Genomic DNA, 21,197 nt, shown 5'->3' with positions numbered 1-21,197 from the left:
TCGGGGTAGTCAAACAGCAGTCATATTGTCCGCCTGGGCTCGGTCTCCGGCAGAAGGTCCGTGAGCGGTTTGTCCACAGGGTAGCCCTCCGAGTCCAGAAAGTCCAGGATCAGGTCGTCGCCGAGGTCGAAGAAGCGCAGCTCGTCCGCGAAGATGTCCACTGGGATGTTGGAAGGTCGAACCAAGTTTCCTGCGAGGGACGAAACAATAGAATAGTTAGGACTGGTGGATACAAGTAACTTTAAGACTGCAAGGTAACTGTTAGGCCACGCTGACTTGATTATATGGATGACATCCCCACGCACATCAATTTTCGTTCGTTTCAAAAACAATAAGTGTGGCAATTCAAAATAATTGCCATAGCGAAGGTGTCTGGGTTGATCTTCCTTTACTGTAAGGAAATTATCAACGTAGCACTGGTAGTTTTGCCATGATATTTGTTTAAATCGCACTTAGAAATACAAAAGGCCTCTGCCAAGCAGATATAGAAAGGCACCATAACTCGAGTCCCAAGCAGATATCGAAAGGCCTGAACACACTCCCGTTCTCATTTCTCTGCCATTTTTTGATAGGTGGAGTGAGAATCTAGGCCAGAAGTTTAGAGATTTGGTTTGCTGGGACTCCTATGATCGTTTTGGTTGTTATCATAGCTCTGTAGGATGTGTTTTCGAGGAGCTTATGCTGTTTTTCCGACACCGCACCCCTCTACGTAATGCGTTCAGTGTAGACTGCCCAAGTGGTAACCAAGTTCTTTATCGTTCCTTTAAAAAAATTTGCCTTTCTATATATGCTTGAATCTCTTCAAGTTTTGGTGTCCATAGAGGATTTTTGGTGGGAGGCATGATGTTCAGCACGTTCTTGAGATGATAGATCGACTGGGGTAGGTTGAAAACCTTTTTCAAAGCTAGAATACTAGATTCGGTGACCTGAGAACACTTCTACCAGTACGAAATCGGACACACGTAAGTAGGTCATCTGTCATCGACCTGCGTGCCGGGATGCCGGACGTGCTAACAAGGTATAGAGTGACAGGCGGGCGGACGGATTCCAGAAATTCCTGTGCAATTCTGGGAATTTTTGTAAAACGGGCGTAAAATATCCTATTAAGCTCGCTCCTAAAGATTCGCTAAAAACAAGTTGCGACCATACTCTAAATCGTAAAAAGAAACAGCAAAAATTAACAAAGTGACGGTTACCAACAGACATGTTATGACGTACCTGTTTGATAGTATCGAAATATCGCCTCAAAACTGGGCCGATGCCGATCGAAGAAGAACTCATCCTTCTCTTCATTGTAGTACTGCTGCCTACGTGCCATGTCGCCTGTAGGGTGGTGAACAGATAAAAAGGTAAGGATGAAGGTAGTCCCATAGCTTGAGCCTGCGAAGCTGCTAGCACTGTGTTATGCCGAGTGGCTACATAGCTACAGAGACCGCTGGGGCAGTGCGTTGTTAATACACTGTGTCTAGGGCACGGTATTAGAAGGGGCTTTCCGCCGCCGGAGTATTCTTTAGCACCCGGTAGTAGTTTTACGCGGTAGCTGCAGTTTAATTGGCAAGTCGTCAAACTACGGCAGACTGGATGGCAAGTTAACAAAGAAGTCTCCCTGCCTACCCATGAGCGTGTCTGGATGCTGGAGGAAGACGCCATCTTTGGTCTCGAACTTCAGTCCGCTGACGTTGACCTTTATCCTCTGGCCTAGTCTTATTTTCATGTTGTTCATGCCCTCTGTGAAACGATGACAAAAGACAAATGACATTATTAATTTCCATACACGTTACGAAGTCTTATTTTTTATTTTTTGTATTGCATACCCGGTAAACCGCATCCAGGCGTAACACACCGGGTTTGTACTAGCTGAGGAAAAGCTGCATATCCGTACAGATCTATATGATCCACACACATCGAGAAGGACCCCTACTCTTTTCGATAAATGTGTTGGGTTCTTTAACGTGCTTGAGGTGTGGCTCTCCTCAAACACGGCGGGACCTCCATTAAACGTACTACCCGAGGGACGTCCCCAGCCGAAGCTAGGTACTCATTGTCACCGGAGTAAAATGGGGAAAGTCGTGTTAAGTACCTTTCCCAAGGGCACAACATCAACGGGACAAATCAGGACATTATTAATGTCCATACACGTTACGACGTCTTGATATCATGATATGGAAACAGAGAAGAGCCAAGTAAAAACTAAAGAAATTAACGTTTAAGTCTAAGAAATTACTGCTCTGTTTAATCTTACTCAAACACTTTCATATATATTGTGACTAGCCCCTCCAGCTCTGTCCTGCCACTTGCTACATAATGCAATCCAACAGCACAGGGTGTCTGCAACACCTTCCGTAACCATGGTGACAGTCGTCTGTTCCAGGTCATTGACCTTATTTGTTTGGTATTGAAGAGGAACGAAAAACTGCAACGTATTCTCTTCCGTGAAGGTAAACATAAACATAGCATTTTCTTCTGTGCCTCTCCTTTGCATCATCTACAAAAGTCAGCTGGCCCACCTTCTGAGAGCACGGAGGCCGCCAGGATGGCATCTAGCTCTTTTATATCATCTTGACATTGTTTGCTTCATTCTTTGTCATATTGGCGTTATATGTCAATATTCTACTGTATGTTAAATACCACTCGATATCAGCAACGCTGCCTGGATGACCTGTGTATTACTGTGTTGCAATTTCAATAAAATAAAATAGAATGAATAAATCATAAACAAAAGTTAGCTAACCCACCTGGATGACCTGTGTATTACTGTGTTGCAATTTCAATAAAATGAAATAGAATGAATAAATCATAAACAAAAGTTAGCTAACCCACCTTCTGAGAGCACGGAGGCCGCCAGGATGCCGTCCAGCCCGGCGGCGAGGTGGTCGGCTCCCGCCTTCGAGCCGGCGTCGGGCTGCCTGCGGACGGTCACGCTCTTTCCGCCGCCGGACCCGCTCTGCAGCATCCGCACCGCCATCGTCACTTCTGGGGTAACATACAAAACAATTTAGATTTTTAACTGTGTTTGTGTGTGTGTGTGTGTGTGTGTGTGTGTGTGTGTGTGTGTGTGTGTGTGTGTGTGTGTGTGTGTGTGTGTGTGTGTGTGTGTGTGTGTGTGTGTATGTATGTATGTATGTATGTGTGGGTCTGTTTGTTCGTGTGTGTGTTTATGTGTGTGGGTCTGTTTCTGTGTGTGTGTGTGTGTTTGGGGGATGTGTGGGGGCATGTCTGTGTGTGTATACGTGTGTGTGCGCGCGTGTTTGTATATGTGTTTGTGTATATATGTGTGTGTGTGTGTTTGTTTGTGTGTCTGTTTGTGTGTATGTGTGTGTTCGGAGCAACAACTTAAGAACCTCTAGATGGATGGTGATGGTATCTGGTATGTGGTTAAGTACTGGGAAGACAAATATCAAGGCGGATTTTGGTCCCCCTTGTGGCTGCTCATGGTAATGACAGGTCCAAGCCATATGGTCAGTATTTTAGCACGTTCATATCGGGTATGCTATCACTATCTGTACCAGCCGGTAGTAGCCGTATCATGAAAGCAAAACATATCTTATTGAATAAACAAGAAATGTTTCAATCGCAAGTGGTTCTGTATATCTCGGGCCATCACAGACTGTACCGGCTGTAGTCTGGAGTTAAAGACATGGGGCCTGGTTGTGAGTCAGTCAAAGCCGGTATGACATAGCCTCTCTACCAGGCCCCATAGGTCGCCTGATGACTCCTCTGGCATGCTATCTGTCTTTTGGGCCAGTTTCTGCTATTTTCCCTGCGACCTGTGGTGTCTGGTAGACGCTAGGTATGACAGACATGAGGGTGTTGAGCTAATAGTAACATAAGTTGTTATCTGGGAGACCCCGTTTCAATCCTGGGTAGGACATCTCGGTTGGGGCTGCACCCGTGTTTTGGAAGGGACGTAAAATGGTCAGGTAGAGACTAGGTATGCCAGACATGGGACGGTCTTCAGCGATGGGCATCGAGTTCGGCCCATGCTCAGTTATACGGGGGGCGGGGAGGGGGAGTAGTGGGGTTCTATAGTGCATATGTTTCGGGAACCGCACTATCAGATATCATATCGGCCGTCTCAAGTGTCTTTAAAACCACTCAGCTGCGCAACTGTAACGTCCATACGAATTATTGGATGTCACAACAGAGACCGGAGGATATGGTAGGAATGTGGTCAAGCGAGGTCACAGCCGGGATGTCTTTCGACACTCACATGTGCTCCAGTATTTCAGCTTTTCAATCTGATGATGTTGTCTACCATGGAATGTACTAATAACGTCACATAGTTCTGTCGAATCAAATCGTGGCTGTCACGTAGTAAATTTAAATCCTTCCAAAGTTATATTTCACAAAGATGCTATCCTCTAATTAAAAAAAAAATGTCTGAACTGTGTTTCTAACTTGTATCTTTAAAATCTGATGATGTTGTCTACCATGGAATGTACTAATAACATCTCATATTTCTGTCGAATCAGATCGTGGCTGTCACGTAGTAAAGTTTAATCCCTCCAAAGTTATATTTCACAAAGTCGCTTTCCTCCAATTAAAAAAAAAAACCGAACAGTGTTTCTAACTTGTATCTTTAAAATCCGATGATGTTGTCTACCATGGAATGTACTAATAACATCACATATTTCTGTCGAATCAGATCGTTGCTGTCACGTAGTAAATTTAAATCCTTCAAACTATGCTGCCATTATCAAAGTTGTTTTCTACAAAGTCGCCATCCTCCAATTAGAAAAAAAAAGATATCCGAACTGTGTTTTTGAACTTTTTGGAGTTTTTAAAAAGCTGTACCGTCCGGTCGCTTGTTGTTCGCATGTATTCAGTTACCTAGCATTTAAAGATATCTTCAGTAAATAATATTTAGGGACTCCTCATATACTTGTAGCTACAACTGGTAGCAGTCACACAGTTGAGCTAATGGTTCCGATTAGTTGTTAACTTGGGACCGCGGTTCTATCCTGGGTAAGGACATTTCGGTTGGGGCTGCACTCGTCTTTTGGAAGGGACGTAAAATGGGGGTCCCCTGTTCGAGGAAGTGATTCAAGCACGTTAAAGTGGAGGGGCTAGCAACCCCTCCCTGCAAAAATATACCCTGCTACTGAAACAGAGAGCGAGGAAACTTGCTGCTGAACGTGTCTCTAGGCACTAAACGAAGTGAACAACAACAACGACAACAAACGTCCAGTTCATTTCTCGTATTGTGACTGTTGCATTTGCATGTGCCAAAACACAAGAGAATACATCATCACTGTACGATGAACTGAACTGATACTGTAAATGCAGAAATGTTCGCGGTGGTTTTATGTTCGCGTTTTTCGCGTTGAGCTCTTCGCCGCGAACTTAAAGCCACCGCGATTTTTTTTTTGCCTTTCTACCCTCTTGTCTACTATTGTCGCAAACTTAAAACCACCGCCAAAACTCCAATTTCTCCCTGCCGCGAAATTAAAACCACGCGAACTTAACTGCATTTACAGTATCTCGGCGATGGCACTGATAGCAGGAGCAGACACGCGTACTTTCTATTTGAACACGAGCAGCTTCGCAAAGAATGGGTAGAATCTGATGCATCCGTTAACAATTCGCCGACGGCTGGCTTTCTTATCAATTCTCACAGGATAGAGTCGGGAAGATTTTGATCAGAAAAGTTAAACTCAAGACAAGATTCTGACAACGATGGTGTCACATAGGGATCATTCGACTGAGTCTAATCCGGCGCAGGGTGTATATATAAACCTGAAATGCTAACGTTGCTATCTCTATTGCCTATCACGGTGTCATGGAAAAGCTAAATGCTCTTCTTAACGTTTGGTATTAGATATGACAAACTCAAGAATGTTTTGGTACGAAAACACCAAACGAGATTCGGACTACGATTTTGTCATATTGTAGGGGTCCCTCGACTGACTCTAAACCGGCGGCGAAGGGAGTATCATATTATACAAACATAAAATGCTAACGTTGCTATCTATATCTCAACATCTCTGAAATTGCCTGTCGCGGTGACAGGGAAAAGCTATGTCTCCTTTACGTTTGATACCCATTTCATAATTACATATGAATAGACCACTGAGCTGAACAATAAAATGGAATTTTCCTCACTCTAAAAAACCCCACTAGTTTACGACGGATTCGGTTACCTGTTGAGTTAATCACCGAAAACCAACACACGAGCTAATTAGCATAAACTTTAAAAATTCAGTCATTTCTTCACCACCTACCTTCCACAAATCGCAACATCTTGAAATCCGGAAAGTCAGATATAACGTTTTTAAGAAGGTATTCCCAATCCGTAAGGCTTCGGTCGGCCTATTGCGTCACACTGGAACCTCTCGAATGTCTCTGTTAGGTGCTAAATGTGTTTGGCAGCCAGGGCTGACCCCAAGGGTTACGTCAATGGCCAGCAAACACTCTCAGAGCTCTAAACGTCCCGAACACAGTCTTTCGTACACATGAACGTTAACCAGGGTCTAGCACCATGTTGTTTATGACACATGTACGCAAATGTACGGCTCAGACATCGTGGGAAGTTCCCGCATTCCGCTACTGCTATTCCTGTCCATAGTCCGGGTCGCCCGGAGTTATGTAGGTCACACTTTTCTATTTGAGATCCGATGTAGCAAATTTCAGCTGAATAAATCCCACTTGGAAATGCAAAATAAAGTTCGCGTTGACATGATAACGCCACACGAACTCACAAGATGTCATATATTGATACCGCGACACCGAAACATTGGTCAACATTGTCTGAAGTCTACAAGTGTTGAAAATGTAACGCAATTTCCCAACCCAGGCATCAACTGGCCTCACTACATATTTCAGATACACTGCAGTACTGATAATGTATTGCTATTATTGAGTATTGAAGTATAAATGGCTGCAACAATAAAATTGGAAATCTTCTGTAAGCCCTGCGTTGTTTGAGCATATGGCACCGACGAATGGGGAGACACTACTCGTAAGCTAAATATATTACCGTAACTGTGACGTTCTGTCGTCACGTCATTCGGAGTTTGGTGACAAATTCAACAAGAGGTTCTTGCTACTTCGACCGTAGGTGTGCAAAATACACTTTCTTAACTTCCCTCCGCGTTTATTTGTTCCAATATCACGCGTGGTGAGGAGTTGTGGTTTACAACAGAAGAGGGCAAATGTGTACATCCTCAGAAGCCTGGGCTTGAGGCTTGAGGTTATTTGTCTATTCTCACCGTAGGTGTGAAAAATACACTTTCTTAATTTCCCTGCGTATTTTTTTTTCAATATCAAGCATGATACGTCGTCGTTCACAACAGAGGACAACACGTGCACATCCTAAGATGCCCATGTTTGAGGCTATGGTCCTAACATCTGTTTATGTCGACCGTGGGTCTGAAAAAGACACTTTCTTAATTTCCTTGCGCGTTTTTTAAACATCAAGCAAGGCATGGAAGCGTCGTTCACATTAGAATACAGCATGTGGACATCCTACGATGCCTGTGTTTGAGGATAAGTTGCTAACATCTGTGTACATCTGTCTACATGTCTCTCCGGCCTTGGGGACATCCGCATGAAACCGGTGTCGGCTTACTCGTATGATTGCTGACCCCAGGCACACGACGACCGGGAAATAGATTTCGTTTCTCTTGTTGATAACATCTTTATCTTTACAGCGCCCGCACTGATAATTTAGACATATCGTTTACACCGCCAAGTGCTAGTGTTAGCCTTCACTATAGGGCACTCGCCGAGCGACTGTGCATATGCTCGTTCGCTCGTTCACTTGTAGTGCCTTAGTAGCAACACATCGGGCTGCACGATTCCTTGCTGTGTCAGTAGCAAGGTATATTTTTACAGAGAGGGGTAATGCTAGCCCTTCCACTTTAACCGTGCTACCGATGCGCCTCCTCGAACACATGGCCCCCTTTTTACGTCCCTTCCGAAAGACGGGTGCAGCCCCAACCGAGATGTCCTGACCCAGGATTTGATCTCAACTGCGAGGCTACTATTAGTTGAAAGTTAACAGAGAAAGAGAGAGCGAAAGAATCTCTCAGAAGAGTTAGTCATCCCATAAAGCATAGGACAGTAATAACTCAAACCGCTAGGAGGCCTAAACCTACACCACTTCTTCCTGTATTCAAAAGCTACCTTTCTAAACAGGTCAAAACAATAGCATGTCCAGGGCAAAAACGACATTGATAAACTGACTTATGATAAACGAACTGCAGGAAATCTTTACGCCGAAAATAGTTTTAATGAAACGTGTTTAACTAGTCTTCGCGAGGCGTCAGGGAACGTATCTGCTTGACATACCTATGCCGTCCTCCCAACAGGACTTGGCGGTCGCCCGTTTTACGACCAATCACAAGTGCTAATCATAGAATCACTTTTGATTTTTGCAACAGCAATGTGCGTTTTCGCAACATATATATCCCATTGGCATGCTGCTCATCGCGCCCATGTTTATTTGGCCTACTTTCAGGGCTATTTCTGGACGTATCATGAATATAAAACCATCAGACTTCGGTATCGAAATAATCGGGATATAGCCCGTCTAAATTTAAACTTCTAGCAGCCCTGGTCGGGTCCCTAGAAGCTTGATATATAGCTAACACCTCTAAGTCAGGAGGATTGGGAGCATCCTGATACTGTTTACTGCTTTATTCATACGTGCTGACATTTGCCAAATGTTGCCAAATTGAGAAATGTCTGTTAGCATGGTGTTTGGAAAAGGGGGATGACTGGTTTCCATAGTTACAAAGAATCATGAGCTGATTTTCGTAATGTAAATGCAGAAATGTTCGCGGTGGTTTTATGTTCGTGGTTTTCGCGGTGAACTCTTTACCGCGAACTTACCCACTGCGACAGTGAGAGATTGTTTAGCACAGGTTAATCGGGATATGTACAGTAAAGTAGGAATATCATTAGCACCAACACATCCAACATAAAAGAGCCATTTTGACAAAACGTATAAAGTTTGGAAATGTTGTGAAAATGCTGCAGCGTTAATCTTTTTAACACTTTTGTTGCGCTCTCAGCGATGCCTTGCGGTACTGAATGAACAAGAGTTCGGAATTCGCATGATTGATATACAAGTATCTTAATGCTTGCGAAGTGGGCTAAGGTGTTTGATACCCTCTTTACCAGGATGAAAAATTTGTTGAAACAAGTTTCCATTTAGTTGTTTATCATGTCACCATGCACCAAGTAACTAAAGGCATTGCAGCAGGCCTGAGCCTAACCTCTGCTTGTGGAGTAGCTGATTGGCCCCACCTTATATACTGTAATTCTTGATTTGTTAACTGTAACTTGATTTTAGCTGGTTTAACGGTAACTAGTCAACAGCTAAAATTTCATCATCGCTAATATTTGATGATTTTGATCATTAATACTTAGGCCAGTAATGTTTGTTCCCATCGTTACCTACTCCATTTTCCAACAGCCGCTATATTTTCCTGCCGCTATATTAAAGTGATTTACAGTATATACATATATGTATATATATATATATATATATACATCACAATGTACATATAACATAACCTACTCATCATCATATCTTGCCGCTCCACGGCTGTAACCACTGAGGGGCCATTAGACAAGCAACAGCTGATTTTATGGGCTGTACCACACTACTTTCAAGATGGGGGTGGCGGCGATCTATAATTCTCTGAAACCTGACAATTCTGCTACGGTGCCCAAAATCGCCGTGTTTCTTTGGGACATCATCAATAACTACCAACATGCCAAAATTCAAACAAGTCCACCAAAGGGATCTTGTGTGTCTGTAAGTGTGGTATTTTAATAAAGAACTGAATCGAATTAAAACTGGGAACATACAAACACAGAAAAAACAGTACCCCCGTCGGAGGTCACTGACCCCCTTCCCGGGGGTAACAATAATGGGTGATAAAAAGGAAAGGCCTTACTCCCTGGCCTCCGCACATCTGCTTGGTCTCTCCCAACGGATTAATCTCTCACACACTCACACAAACGCCTCAATTGAAGCCAATTCCTCTGCGAGTTGCCTCCAAATACTTCAAATGCCAAAGGTTATAATAGAGTAGTCTAACAATAACCTAAAATTGATTGCAAGCACTACACGTTTTATAAAAGAGCGAAACGGTGCACTCAATTACTCTATCTGTTGAAGATACTGCCGATGTCTTCACTAAAGGGCAAATTCAAGGGAAACGATCTCAAACATTCCGATATTCACTTCTTCTATATGTTACTGTAAAATGGAAAATGTTCACGGGGATTTAATTTCGCGGTAGGAAGAAAATGGGGGTAGTCCAGTTGGTTTTAAGTTCGCGGTTGAAACTGTAGGGTTTTGCTGTAAAAGAGGAAATGTTCAAAATGGTTTTAAGTCCAAGATGAAGAGGTCATCGTGAAAAACGCGAACATAAAACCAACGCAAACATTTTTCAATTTACAGTATTCATTATCTATACACACAATTGAATACAAAAATATCATCAGCATTGTTTGCAACGAAATAAATGATTATAGTCAGAATGTGTCTTTGTACTAGACTGTTATCTAGGGCAGAACCACAAAGTACAGGTGACGAAAGTGTCACGTTTATGGTGTGGTTGATATACGAAGGCATGCAGTTCTTTTGTTTTCCTGCGTTGTTCTAATATACAGGTGAAGTCCCAAGGGATGCTCCCAGTACTACAATAAGCCTCCAGTCAAGCGGACAAAATGTCTGCATATACACTGACTACACTCTAGACTGACTGTTTTAGATTATCGAACAAATTTTGAATTTGTAGGAGGTTGAACTATTGATATTAGTACAAAAAGATGGCTAGAGATCTTAGTCTAGGCAAGACTAACCTCCCAGTACTACAATAAGCCTCCAGTCAAGCGGACAAAATGTCTGCATATAGTATGTACAGTGACTATATGAAGACAGACTGTTTTAGATTATGGAATGGAGTTTGAATTTGTAGGAGCTTGAACTGTTGACATTACTAGTAGTAAAGAAAGATGGCTAGAGATCTTAGTCTAGGCAAGACTAACCTGAATTTATCATAACCGCAACAGAAAGATTCTCACCCAGCACAATCTTCTTGGACTAACCATAGTCTTACCTGACTCCCTCAAAGAACGGAAGCAATGTGCTGAGAAGATCTCTAGTTCTTGCAACTGAAGAGGTCCGTTGGTTACCACTTAGAGGACAGCATTGTCCGAGGGTTAGGGGTTTATAGAGTGAATAGTTGGTGATTCCGTGGCCGAAGCCTGTATTACAGCTTAAAGCGCGAATCAACGGTTGTCGGACCAGTTGGCCACAGTAAAAGTAGCAGTTAATCCGGCACACGACCACGTTTATTCATGAGAAGCTCAAATCGGCCTGCAGGCCGCTTTTCATTGATGTCATGAGTAGAGAGGTACTACTACTTAAAGTTTCAGGCAAGATATAAAACAAAGATACAGTTTGTATAATTTAAAGTCCTGATGAAACTATAAATCTAATAAATCTATGCACATAGTATTACACATATACATGGTACAAAATAGATACGGGTGAGAACTGCATTTGGTCTATGGTTTATGTCCATTCGTTTTGGTCTATCTGACACAATATACCTGATATTGAAAAAGCAGTACAATGTTTACTACACGTTCTTATTTATTTATTTATCTATTTATTTATTTATTTATTTCAGCTTTATTACATCATGGTGTAAACGGACAGAGGGAAACAGGATTTCCTTTGTGATCCCAGTCCGGGTAAAAACAACAGAATTTCAACAAACCAAAACGTAATTTTGATTTACATCATGAAACTGTCTGTTGACACGGGATATGACATACAAGAGGTCTGTTTTGAATTTCATCACTCAGTTGTCAGATTGAATATTTTATGTCTCTTGCCAGCGGCCGGCCAAAAAAAGAAGGCTAGGGTTGGTAGGTTTTAAGGTCGGTCGGGTTACCGGAAGCACAACATTTTTTCCTAGTTCTCACCAAGGAGGTTTATCAAACCTCCTTATTGGTGGATCAAAAAAATTTGATGTAGGTGACATCTACTCTCCAAGCAGAGGTTAGGGAATCGTTAGGTACCGGCTTGTTTTTTTACGTTTTTAAGGTGTTCTTATCGGGCTTTTTATTTTGTCTCTTTTACTTTTAGCCCGATAAAAAGGTCTAAACAACGTCCAACACAAGCCGGCGCCTAGAACAGGGCAGCGAGACTGGTTCTTGGCTGTGACGCCAGGACTGACAGTGCAACAATGCGACACACCCTGGGCTGGTTACCGGTGAGCGAGAGAATCCAGCAAAGAAGTTTTGCTACATTCCGCCGGCTAGTACGTACTAAAATACCGAAAACCCAGTACCGTCAACTCACCTTTCAGTCAGAAAATAGTCGGTATCAAACAAGAGCAGCAACATCAAACTCAATCAAACTGCCAAAACCGAAAACCAATGCAGAGAAGCGAAGATTCCTGTACCGCATGTCACAACTCTGGAACAGGACAGTTGATGCATGGATTTGATACTATTCTGTGACCTGTTTATCCAGTTATCCTTCGTTAATGTATTGTGTGGGAAAGTATTGCGTTATGTTGTATCTATGTGTATTTGTATTTGTTCAAGGACCAGAGGAAGAATAGCTGCACATTGTTAGCTAATTGTGGATCTGAATAAAGTCAAAGCCTAACCTCTGCTTGGAGAACATATACCAATTAATCTAATCTAATCTGATCTTATCTAATCGTATCTCACCTGATCTATTCTAATCCGTGCCAATTTCCTTGTAAATTAATCGCGATCTTTCTAATCTTTCTATCTCTTTGAAAAGTTGTCCGTCACTTCGAGTGAATAGATTTAGCTGTTTCAGTAAATCTACAGAAGTGACATGATTTGAGAGGACTAGGGTTTCTCAAGTACGAGCTAAAGTAACTTACAGGGAGGGGTTGCTAGCCATCCCCTTTAATGCACCTTCTCGGACCCCCATTTTACGTCCCTTCCGAATGACAGTGCAGCCCCAACCGACATGTCCTTAGCCCAGGACTTAACAACTGGTGAGCACCAGGTAATCTGATCCAGAAGGTTTTAAACTGTCACCACAGATGTGAAAGTGATCTCTATCCAGTTTAGCTCACCAAAGAGCTATATGTCCACTGGTCGTGACAGAGAAGACAAACGCTACGCACAGTATTTGCAGGTGCATTGTACGGGGAAATTCCCCCCAGCTATGATCTTTTCGACAAGCACAATGAACAGCTGCCAACGGCTTAACGTCCCGTCCTAAGGACTGCTCCCTTTCCGGTAACGTGCATGTCGGGTGAGCGACACAGTCTACATGCAGTACGTTGAGAAGGCTAGCTAGTTCCGAAGGTAAGTGGACCACTCCATAATTGTATGGGCGGACGTGTACACCGCAAACATAATAATGATGGTGTCTAATTGACCAGAACTAACCTGTTGGATCGCAGTACACAATGGGACATCAAGCGGTGTTACTATAGCTACGTCCTGTTTCCAAGCGTCCTATGGCCGGAAATAACGATGCTGATATTTTTACCAGTCATCGTTGTGTCTTCTTTCATATTCCCCGGTCGCGAAACAAAATAAGAACAAGGAAAACAAAAACAACAATATACAAGATGGCGACAACGACCTTCCGCGTGTGTTTGGGCACGTGTGACTTTTGACATGACACATGCTCACGTGACCCAAACAGGTGTAATGTGTTTGTCATTTATTTATAGACCAATGACAATAGATTATTCGGGTCGACAATGCTAGCTGATCACGTGGGACGCTTTCAAACCTAACGTACCACGACCAAGACGTCACAGCAATGTCAGCGTTTAAGCTCGTGATCTCATATACATGTATGCGGTATGTATCCCGTGTATAGGGTCATATAGCAGTGTTTAAGGAGATATCTTATGCAACAGTTGTTACTCTGATGTCGACCAAAAAGGACGAAAGAGACCCGGCAGCTATAATGACTGAATGAATGATGACCTTTATTTTACACATATACCCACTGGGTTAACTACAGGTCACATAAAAGAATAGTATACAGATACATGTATACATTGTCACATTACTACATGTACAAGAATTATAAACTACATGGATTCGACTTTTCATCGCTTCTTCGTAATGGGAAAAATGCAAGGACAGATATGGTTGATAATATTTTGTCTAAACTCCTTAAAAATATGAATTTGTCTATATTGCTTACTAATAGGTGTATGAAGTACGGGAACATAGGTTGTATCAGTCTATAAAGCCTAGTTCTCTCTTTGTCGTATAATTTACATCCTATTATAATAGGGTTGAATACCAATATACCATATGGGCGTTACGTTCAAGATACGTGCTACCACGATCTGTTTCCCAAAGAACTCAAGGCCTTGACCAACCGTTTGCTTGTTTAGTAGAGGGACGTCGACGAGTTACTTTGTCAAAGCCTCTAATGTTGTCGTGCATGTTGCAAAACCTTGTAAACCAGCCACAGTGGATGGTGGTGGTGTTGGGGGATTTAACAAAAACACATCGACGCGTGGCATAATGGCAGGGTGCTAGCTTGTCGCAGAACTCAGAGGTCCTGGGTTCGAGTCCCATGACATGCCCTGGCGTTGTGCCCTTGGGAAATGCATTTCACACGAATTTCCTCACTTCTCTCAGGTGAAAATGAATACCTAGCTTCGGTTAGGGACGTCCCTCGGTTAGGACGCCGGGAATGGAGGTCCCTTGTTTGAGGCAAGCCACACCTCGAGCATGTCAAAGACCAAATAGATCTGTCAAGATATGCAGCTTGTACTATTCAGCGCGGTGGCAGACCCTAGCAGAAACGAGGTGTAACGGCACTACGGTAGATATATCAGACCAACGACCGAGACTATTTTGTCAGTAGAGCAGACAGGTGTTGTTTGTACTTTGTTGTACCCGTGACAAAACACACAGCGTTCTGTGCAACCACCTGTGCAGAGATCCTGTTTTTGTTCTAGGGGAAAGTATTCAGGGACAAACCACGAATGGGTACACACATCATCGTGGGAGTGGGATCCATTCGCGGGTGTCTCACTTACCTGCGACGCGTTGGCGATCTCGCTGCGACCGAGCGATTTGACAGAGCGCTGAACGGATTTCATCAATAAAAAACGGATATTCTAACGCTGTGTGTGTTTTGTACGTTTTGCATGATATTTCTATTACAAAGTCAAGGGTAATGTGTTACCACAAGTCTAATTTAGGCCGCCAACATGCCACAGTCCAGTGAGACATCCGCATAAGGGACGGACCACGAATGGCGCATACATTGCCGTCAGAGTGGTGTACATATGCATTGAAGAGCTTTGCAGAATGAGATTCAATTCAAACTTGCTGACATCACTTAAGCTAGCCCCTCTTACCAAAGCAGACAAGCAAACATGCATGCGTTTTCAACAAAGCTTTCGTGTTTGTAGACACGTTAAACCATACTGAGATCCGAAAACTTTTTGAGTGTCCTAGACTCATCACTATTATATAGTTTTTATGAGTCATTTATGGAGAGCTGTTGCTAGCCCTTCTCCTTAAATAAACATGTACGGTACTCGAGGCATATCCTCGAACACGGGACTTCCCATTTTACGTCCCTTCTGAAAGACGGGCGCAGCTCCAACCGAGATGTCCTGACCCAGGATTGAACCAGGGTCTCTCGGTTACTAACTTACTGGAACCAGGAGCTCAACTGTGAGGCTGCTACCAGTTGAGCTGTAGGGACATCCCTGTTGGTAAACGGTATAGCCGAGGGTCCGGATTTGCAAAAGAATGCTGACATCGGGGACCACTAGCTAGTAACCCCCAGGCTGTAAACCGAATAATTCTGACATATGGCTCAAAGCCAGCTGTTAATATATGCAAATAAACTCACCTGTCGGCTGAATATCCTTCCTGTAATTAACGGGAAGTTAGAAATCCTGGATCACCTGTTGGACTGACTACGTGACAAGGGTGGTGCACTTGAGCTTGCACAAGGACTAGACCATTAGCAAAGGGGGGAACACATCTCCTATCGCAAGATTCTTTTGACTTTGATCAAGCTATATACCATTACAAAAGAGGGAGACACAATTTTTCACCCCAAGATTCTTCTGACCTTTACAAACTTTATGCTATAACTGTTCCATGTCTTTGCTATGGACATGCTACTTTGTTAAATTTTTTTAGTTTAACCTATTAGAGAGAACGTTTGGTATTCCCTGATCTTATAACTATGCGGCCCAGCCTGGAGCGGTGAGTATTAGTAACATACCCTGACTCTACGTCGTGACTTGTTGGTCACAGTTGTCTGACTTTTCGTGGAACAAAGGATATGGCAACGTCCGTTCGTTCAGACCCTTGTAGTGCCTACATTTTGTAAGTGGCACATAGGGCAGCAAGTTCCCTTGCTGTAGCAGGGTATATTCTACAGGTAGGGATTGGCAACCCTTACACTTTAACGTGCTCGAGGAACCTCCTTTAACACAGAGCCCTTGTTTTACGTCCCTTCCGAAAGACGGGTGCAGTCCCAACCGAGAAGTCCTGACCCAGGATTGAACCGGGTCTCCCAGTTAGGAACTAGTTAGAACCAGGAGCTCAACTGTGAGGCTGCTACCAGTTAAACTATAGGGACATCATAGATGTAGCAACAACCTCGTCTAATACGCTACGTTACAATGCATTCTTGTACACCCCGTGCCGCGATCTACTATGATTTTAGAATGAAAGAAAATGGCATTCAAGACCCAAAGAACTGAATCAAGGTGTAAAAGTAAACGTTAAGGTGCAATTGTTGAGTAAAGCACACAGACAGTGTTGTGCAGAGTGTCACCACACAAACACCAACCTTAATTAGATATGCTTATTCTTGTGGAAAGATTGCGCAGTGTTTTGACAGCATAAAAGCCACTGTTTGAATATTTGCCATGCTCAAAGATTCTCAAACGGGCTGACTTTCCGTTGTTAGATAAAACCAAAATAAACATCTAAACATCGTTAAAAAGCTGTACATACCTGAAATTCGACCTTAAGGTTCCCTGTTAACACTTCTACACGGTGACGATAAGTGCGCGGTATCTCACACCAGTTATCCTGTATCTTCACACTTGTGCGTATATGCTAGTTCGCCTGAGTTTTTGGTTTAGATTAAGTAGAAAAGACTTCTTCCCCGCAAACTTTACTTAAACCCTCAAAAATGTTAATGCGCAACTCATACGAACAAGTGTGATACGGCCCTATGCTTTATCATGTAAATCTAATTGTGACCAAGGGACGACCACGCAGCGACCTAGAAATTTTACGGGGTGCTAAATGGAAAGATAGATGAAAAATTTTATGTGTTTTGTTCTCTTTTCAGTCATACGTTATTTACATAGTATTGCATGATATTCCAATGATGGAGTCAAGCTTAAGGGTAACACAAATCCAATTCATGTCACTGCGAGGTCGCAGCGAGATCGCCGTCCAGTGGAATGGGGGCCATGATGGAGACTGGAATGCAACTGGCCCGATTTTCTTTCTAATTAGAGATGTCATTATACGCTGACCAAAACAGAGTCGGCGTCGCACAACAGCTTTAGTTATCCACCAATTATCTATACAAAAGGCGATATACAATAGACATCTATCTACATCGGGTTAGCTGTGATTGCGTCGAGTTAGACTAACCGGTCAAACAAGGGCATTAAGGTATCACATTTCTGGTCTGATCCCGACCGCTCAAAACAAGTAATTCAGACTTAAACTATTTTGCACCCGAATTATTTTCGGTCCGATCACCAGGCCACACAACGGTGGGTCAAAATTTAAAAACGACTTCTTTCCCGCAAACTTTATCGAACCCCAAAATGTAAATACACAACTCATACGGACTTCAATATACATACGCATTGGTGTGACCTCCCTGAAGCTCACATAAACTGAGCATGAAACTACGTGTAGAACAGGAAAATGAATGCTCACAGAGGCAATCTCCATGTACGTAAATCCTAGTTCGCCTCTATTGAAGTTACGCGTATATTGTTCAACGCACACTGCTCTCCAATCTTGTGCACCCTGCTGTGGTCTCAATACACCCCGGGTGTTATCTGTAAACTACGTGCAGCTTGTCACCGTGAATGCCTTCAGGATGTTGTTGCTTCTTCGAAAGTGTACAAGCACTAGTCACATGTTCGTGACATATACCGTAAATACGCTTGCAGAAAGTTAACTCACTCTTTGTCAAACGCATCCTGATCACCTAAGACAATGGCATCATAAATCCACTCTTACGCCTTCCAATGTTTGTGTCATATTTCCGAAGCGGGGCCCGGCCGGGTAGCTTGCGGGAATGAAAAATAAGATTTAAAAGAAACCAACAAATCGTAAAACAAATTATTCCTTGCCATAAATTATGTATATTCTTGAGATGCATTTCTTATTTTTTTTTTTTTTTCTCAACCAGCCCGACCGGGCTCCGGCTTGTAAATGTGACCCTAGCATTACAGAGTGCCTTCTGGCAGTGTTACTCAGAATTATATACTCAAATAACTTTATATGATTTAGCCTTACCATTTTATATATGTAATATATACCCGTAGCCATATTTCTATGCCATTGCCAATGTAATGATATGGGCCATATGGCGGAAATAAACAATGAATAGAAAAGGCCGTTTTAGGCAAATTGGTTGACCCGGGTCGCTCTCCAAAGGGACGTCATTATGAATACGAGAAAGTATCATTGGTTGTTTTCCCGCCCAGCTTGTCCCTGTTACTATGTCACAGTACTTTAATCACGGTCTGTACACATCTGTGCACGGCTGTGATATTGATTGAAATACATACTGGCAGATGTCAGGAGTACATCCAAGAACACCGAAAATCGTATAACATGAAGCTATGAAAGTACCGCGCAAAAGCTTTGCAATAACATTCGGTCCCCAGTTTCTACTGTCGCGTATTTCAAACCACCAAATATTTTCAATAGAGGCACGGCCAACCACTTACAACGATGTGCCCACGAAACAGGTTTAAACATAGTATTACCGATAAATGGGTTTGGGATTCAGAATGATTCCACGCTATGCATTGAAAAGAAAGACTGTCACGCCCCACGCCCCCTGTTTTTCAAACCACCGAATATTTTTGAATAAAGCCAAATAATATATGAACCACTACACTAACTCACGACGATTTGAATCAGTTTTAAACATACTGAGATGTGTTTGGGATCCAGAACGATTCTACGCTATATTTGCATTGAAAATAAAGACTGCCACATCCTCCTTGTTAAAATGAAAACTTAGGAGATAGTTGGTTACTGTGTGGTGCTATAATGAGAACCAATTTGCGCACAGACAATGTTTCTGTCACACGGCAGACTCAATAAGAGCTAAAGCCGACCACCTGTCGTTCTATAATGTTGTGCGAATCTAGAAATTTCCAATTAGCCCCGCTGGTTTGAAAAGGGTAACCATCACCAGGCCAGGGGTAAGGATCGTAGAATTCGGCAAAAAAGAGAATAAATGGCCAGTAGAGTCAGTCCACGGTAAGGATAATAATTCCCCCTAACTGCGCCTGCGAATGAAACTCTATGATGGCCAAACTTCCCTGGCAAATATTTCCCCTATATCCGGCGTGGTTAGTCTGGTAGAGACTATAAAAAGGGACCCGTCCCCGTAAAAAACAGAGTTAGAAATAACGATAGAGATGAAATTGGTCGTCATAAGCACTCATGAGTCGTGCAAGGGTTGCATGGGGAGGAAGGGGGTTTTCAGAATCGTCATGCTGCAGCTGGTACTTGAGTCATAAGGAAACTGTGACGTACCCATGATGCACAGAGGCGTTTGGCAACGGTCCGTATGACGAGGTGTCTCTGTCAGAAAGTGCGACACGAATACGGGAGGACTGCGCGTTCATCTGTTTGGGGAACGGTACCTCTACCAGCTAGCTGCGCAGACTTACAGCAGATAGATCTAACCTACATATACTCCGGTTGTAACATTTGCACTTGGTGGTAGCTGAGCCAAACTTCAGAAAAAAAGGAAATATGCATGATGTATAGAAAAGCTACCAACCGCGGTCATCCTCTGCAATGGATGCTTCTGCAGAATTGCGCCGCCTTGCGGAATTGATATGAAAGGCAGCGTTCAGAATATCACGTCCGTAGATGTGGGAGGGTCTGCGACCTGTGGAACTGCCTGATGACCGACGGCGTCCCATCCCAGATACGATTGAAATACGACGGCCTCCCGACCCGGGTACGACGGAAGTGCGACGGGCTCCCGCCATTCCACTGGACATGCTTGCAGCGGCCATCTGTTGATGAAATATGTTTTTCATAAAAACATGAACATAAACTTGTACTTTTCTTTTATCAGCCATACTGACTGATATGCCAAGCAATGAAATTAATTTTCCATACAGCGTGTTATAGTAGACATTATGAATATGCACGAGTACTGCACTTGTAGCGGCCATCTGTGATGAAATACGTTTTTCATAAAAAGTGTTATGATAGACTTCATGAATATGCACTTGGACTGTGCTTTTAGCAGCCACACTGAACGATCTGTCAATGAAATATAGTTTTCCATAAAACGTGTTACAGTAGCCTTTATGAACATGCATCTTTGCTGTGCTGTTTTAGAAATACGCACACCAAACCTCAAGTTCCTGGAGACTTTAAAGTCCTCTTGGAATTCAATCGACAGGTATTTCTTTATATAATATTATTATATTTGTCGAAACCAAGCACACAAAATATTCCCAACATGACTTTGGTCGATCGCATCTCCGCTATTGCACTAGCAATGTCAATGTAGCAGATATCCATGTACCAGTGGAAAATGTGTTTATTATTCTTTACAATGATACTGTATCCAATTTGTAATGATTGTAGTTGTACATTTGTGGGTCTGGCATCATCTCTGGTTATGTGAGTGGGTCTCATAAAAGAATTTTGACGACATTTTCCACGACCATATCTCAGTACTTGCAATGGCACTGATTAGAAATCGTGTCATATAGCACTGGAAAGTTCGTTTATCCCATTTTTAGTAATTAACATGCATTCTAATGACACATAATACAATACAATTAACAAAGTAACACCGGAAATCTTATCGACTGAAATCAAGTTTCCAACTCATGTTGTGTTGACGATCAAACAAATAAACGTGCAGACTGAGCAACAGATTTCAGACCGAATTCAAATGATGTCCCTTGAAATACAACAAAATACGGGGTTTGATC

The 21,197-nt window shown here is 42.8% G+C and overlaps 1 protein-coding gene across 2 annotated transcripts; it reads right to left on the bottom strand.

Moving 5' to 3' along the window:
* Positions 1 to 20: 20 nt before the first annotated feature.
* On the bottom strand, positions 21 to 20,256 carry LOC136429832 (potassium voltage-gated channel subfamily A member 2-like). Of its 2 annotated transcripts, none has more exons than XM_066419855.1 (5): positions 20,021 to 20,256; positions 2,821 to 2,973; positions 1,615 to 1,728; positions 1,219 to 1,323; positions 21 to 190 (listed from the first exon to the last, which is right to left on the bottom strand). In XM_066419855.1, the coding sequence occupies exons 1-5, from the start codon at positions 20,244 to 20,246 to the stop codon at positions 21 to 23; spliced, it is 768 nt and encodes a 255-aa protein (XP_066275952.1). In that variant the 5' UTR covers positions 20,247 to 20,256. The 2 variants fall into 2 exon arrangements, with proteins under 2 accessions (XP_066275952.1, XP_066275962.1); XM_066419865.1 differs by lacking the exon at positions 20,021 to 20,256 and adding an exon at positions 13,405 to 13,619.
* Between the last annotated feature and the right edge of the window lie 941 nt (positions 20,257 to 21,197).

This window comes from Branchiostoma lanceolatum, chromosome 1, assembly GCF_035083965.1.
Source record: "Branchiostoma lanceolatum isolate klBraLanc5 chromosome 1, klBraLanc5.hap2, whole genome shotgun sequence".
NCBI lineage: Eukaryota > Metazoa > Chordata > Leptocardii > Amphioxiformes > Branchiostomatidae > Branchiostoma > Branchiostoma lanceolatum.
This window is presented reverse-complemented; position numbering and strand designations above follow the sequence as displayed.

Excerpts from the sequence above, each read along its gene's own strand:
- LOC136429832 (XM_066419855.1), bottom strand. The coding sequence starts at position 20,246 with ATGTCCAGTGGAATGGCGGGAGCCCGTCGCACTTCCGTCGTACCCGGG. Across the intron at positions 1,729-2,820 it reads GGCCTCCGTGCTCTCAGAAG|AGGGCATGAACAACATGAAA; the intron begins GTGGGTTAGCTA and ends ATCGTTTCACAG. Across the intron at positions 191-1,218 it reads ATTTCGATACTATCAAACAG|GAAACTTGGTTCGACCTTCC; the intron begins GTACGTCATAAC and ends CGTCCCTCGCAG.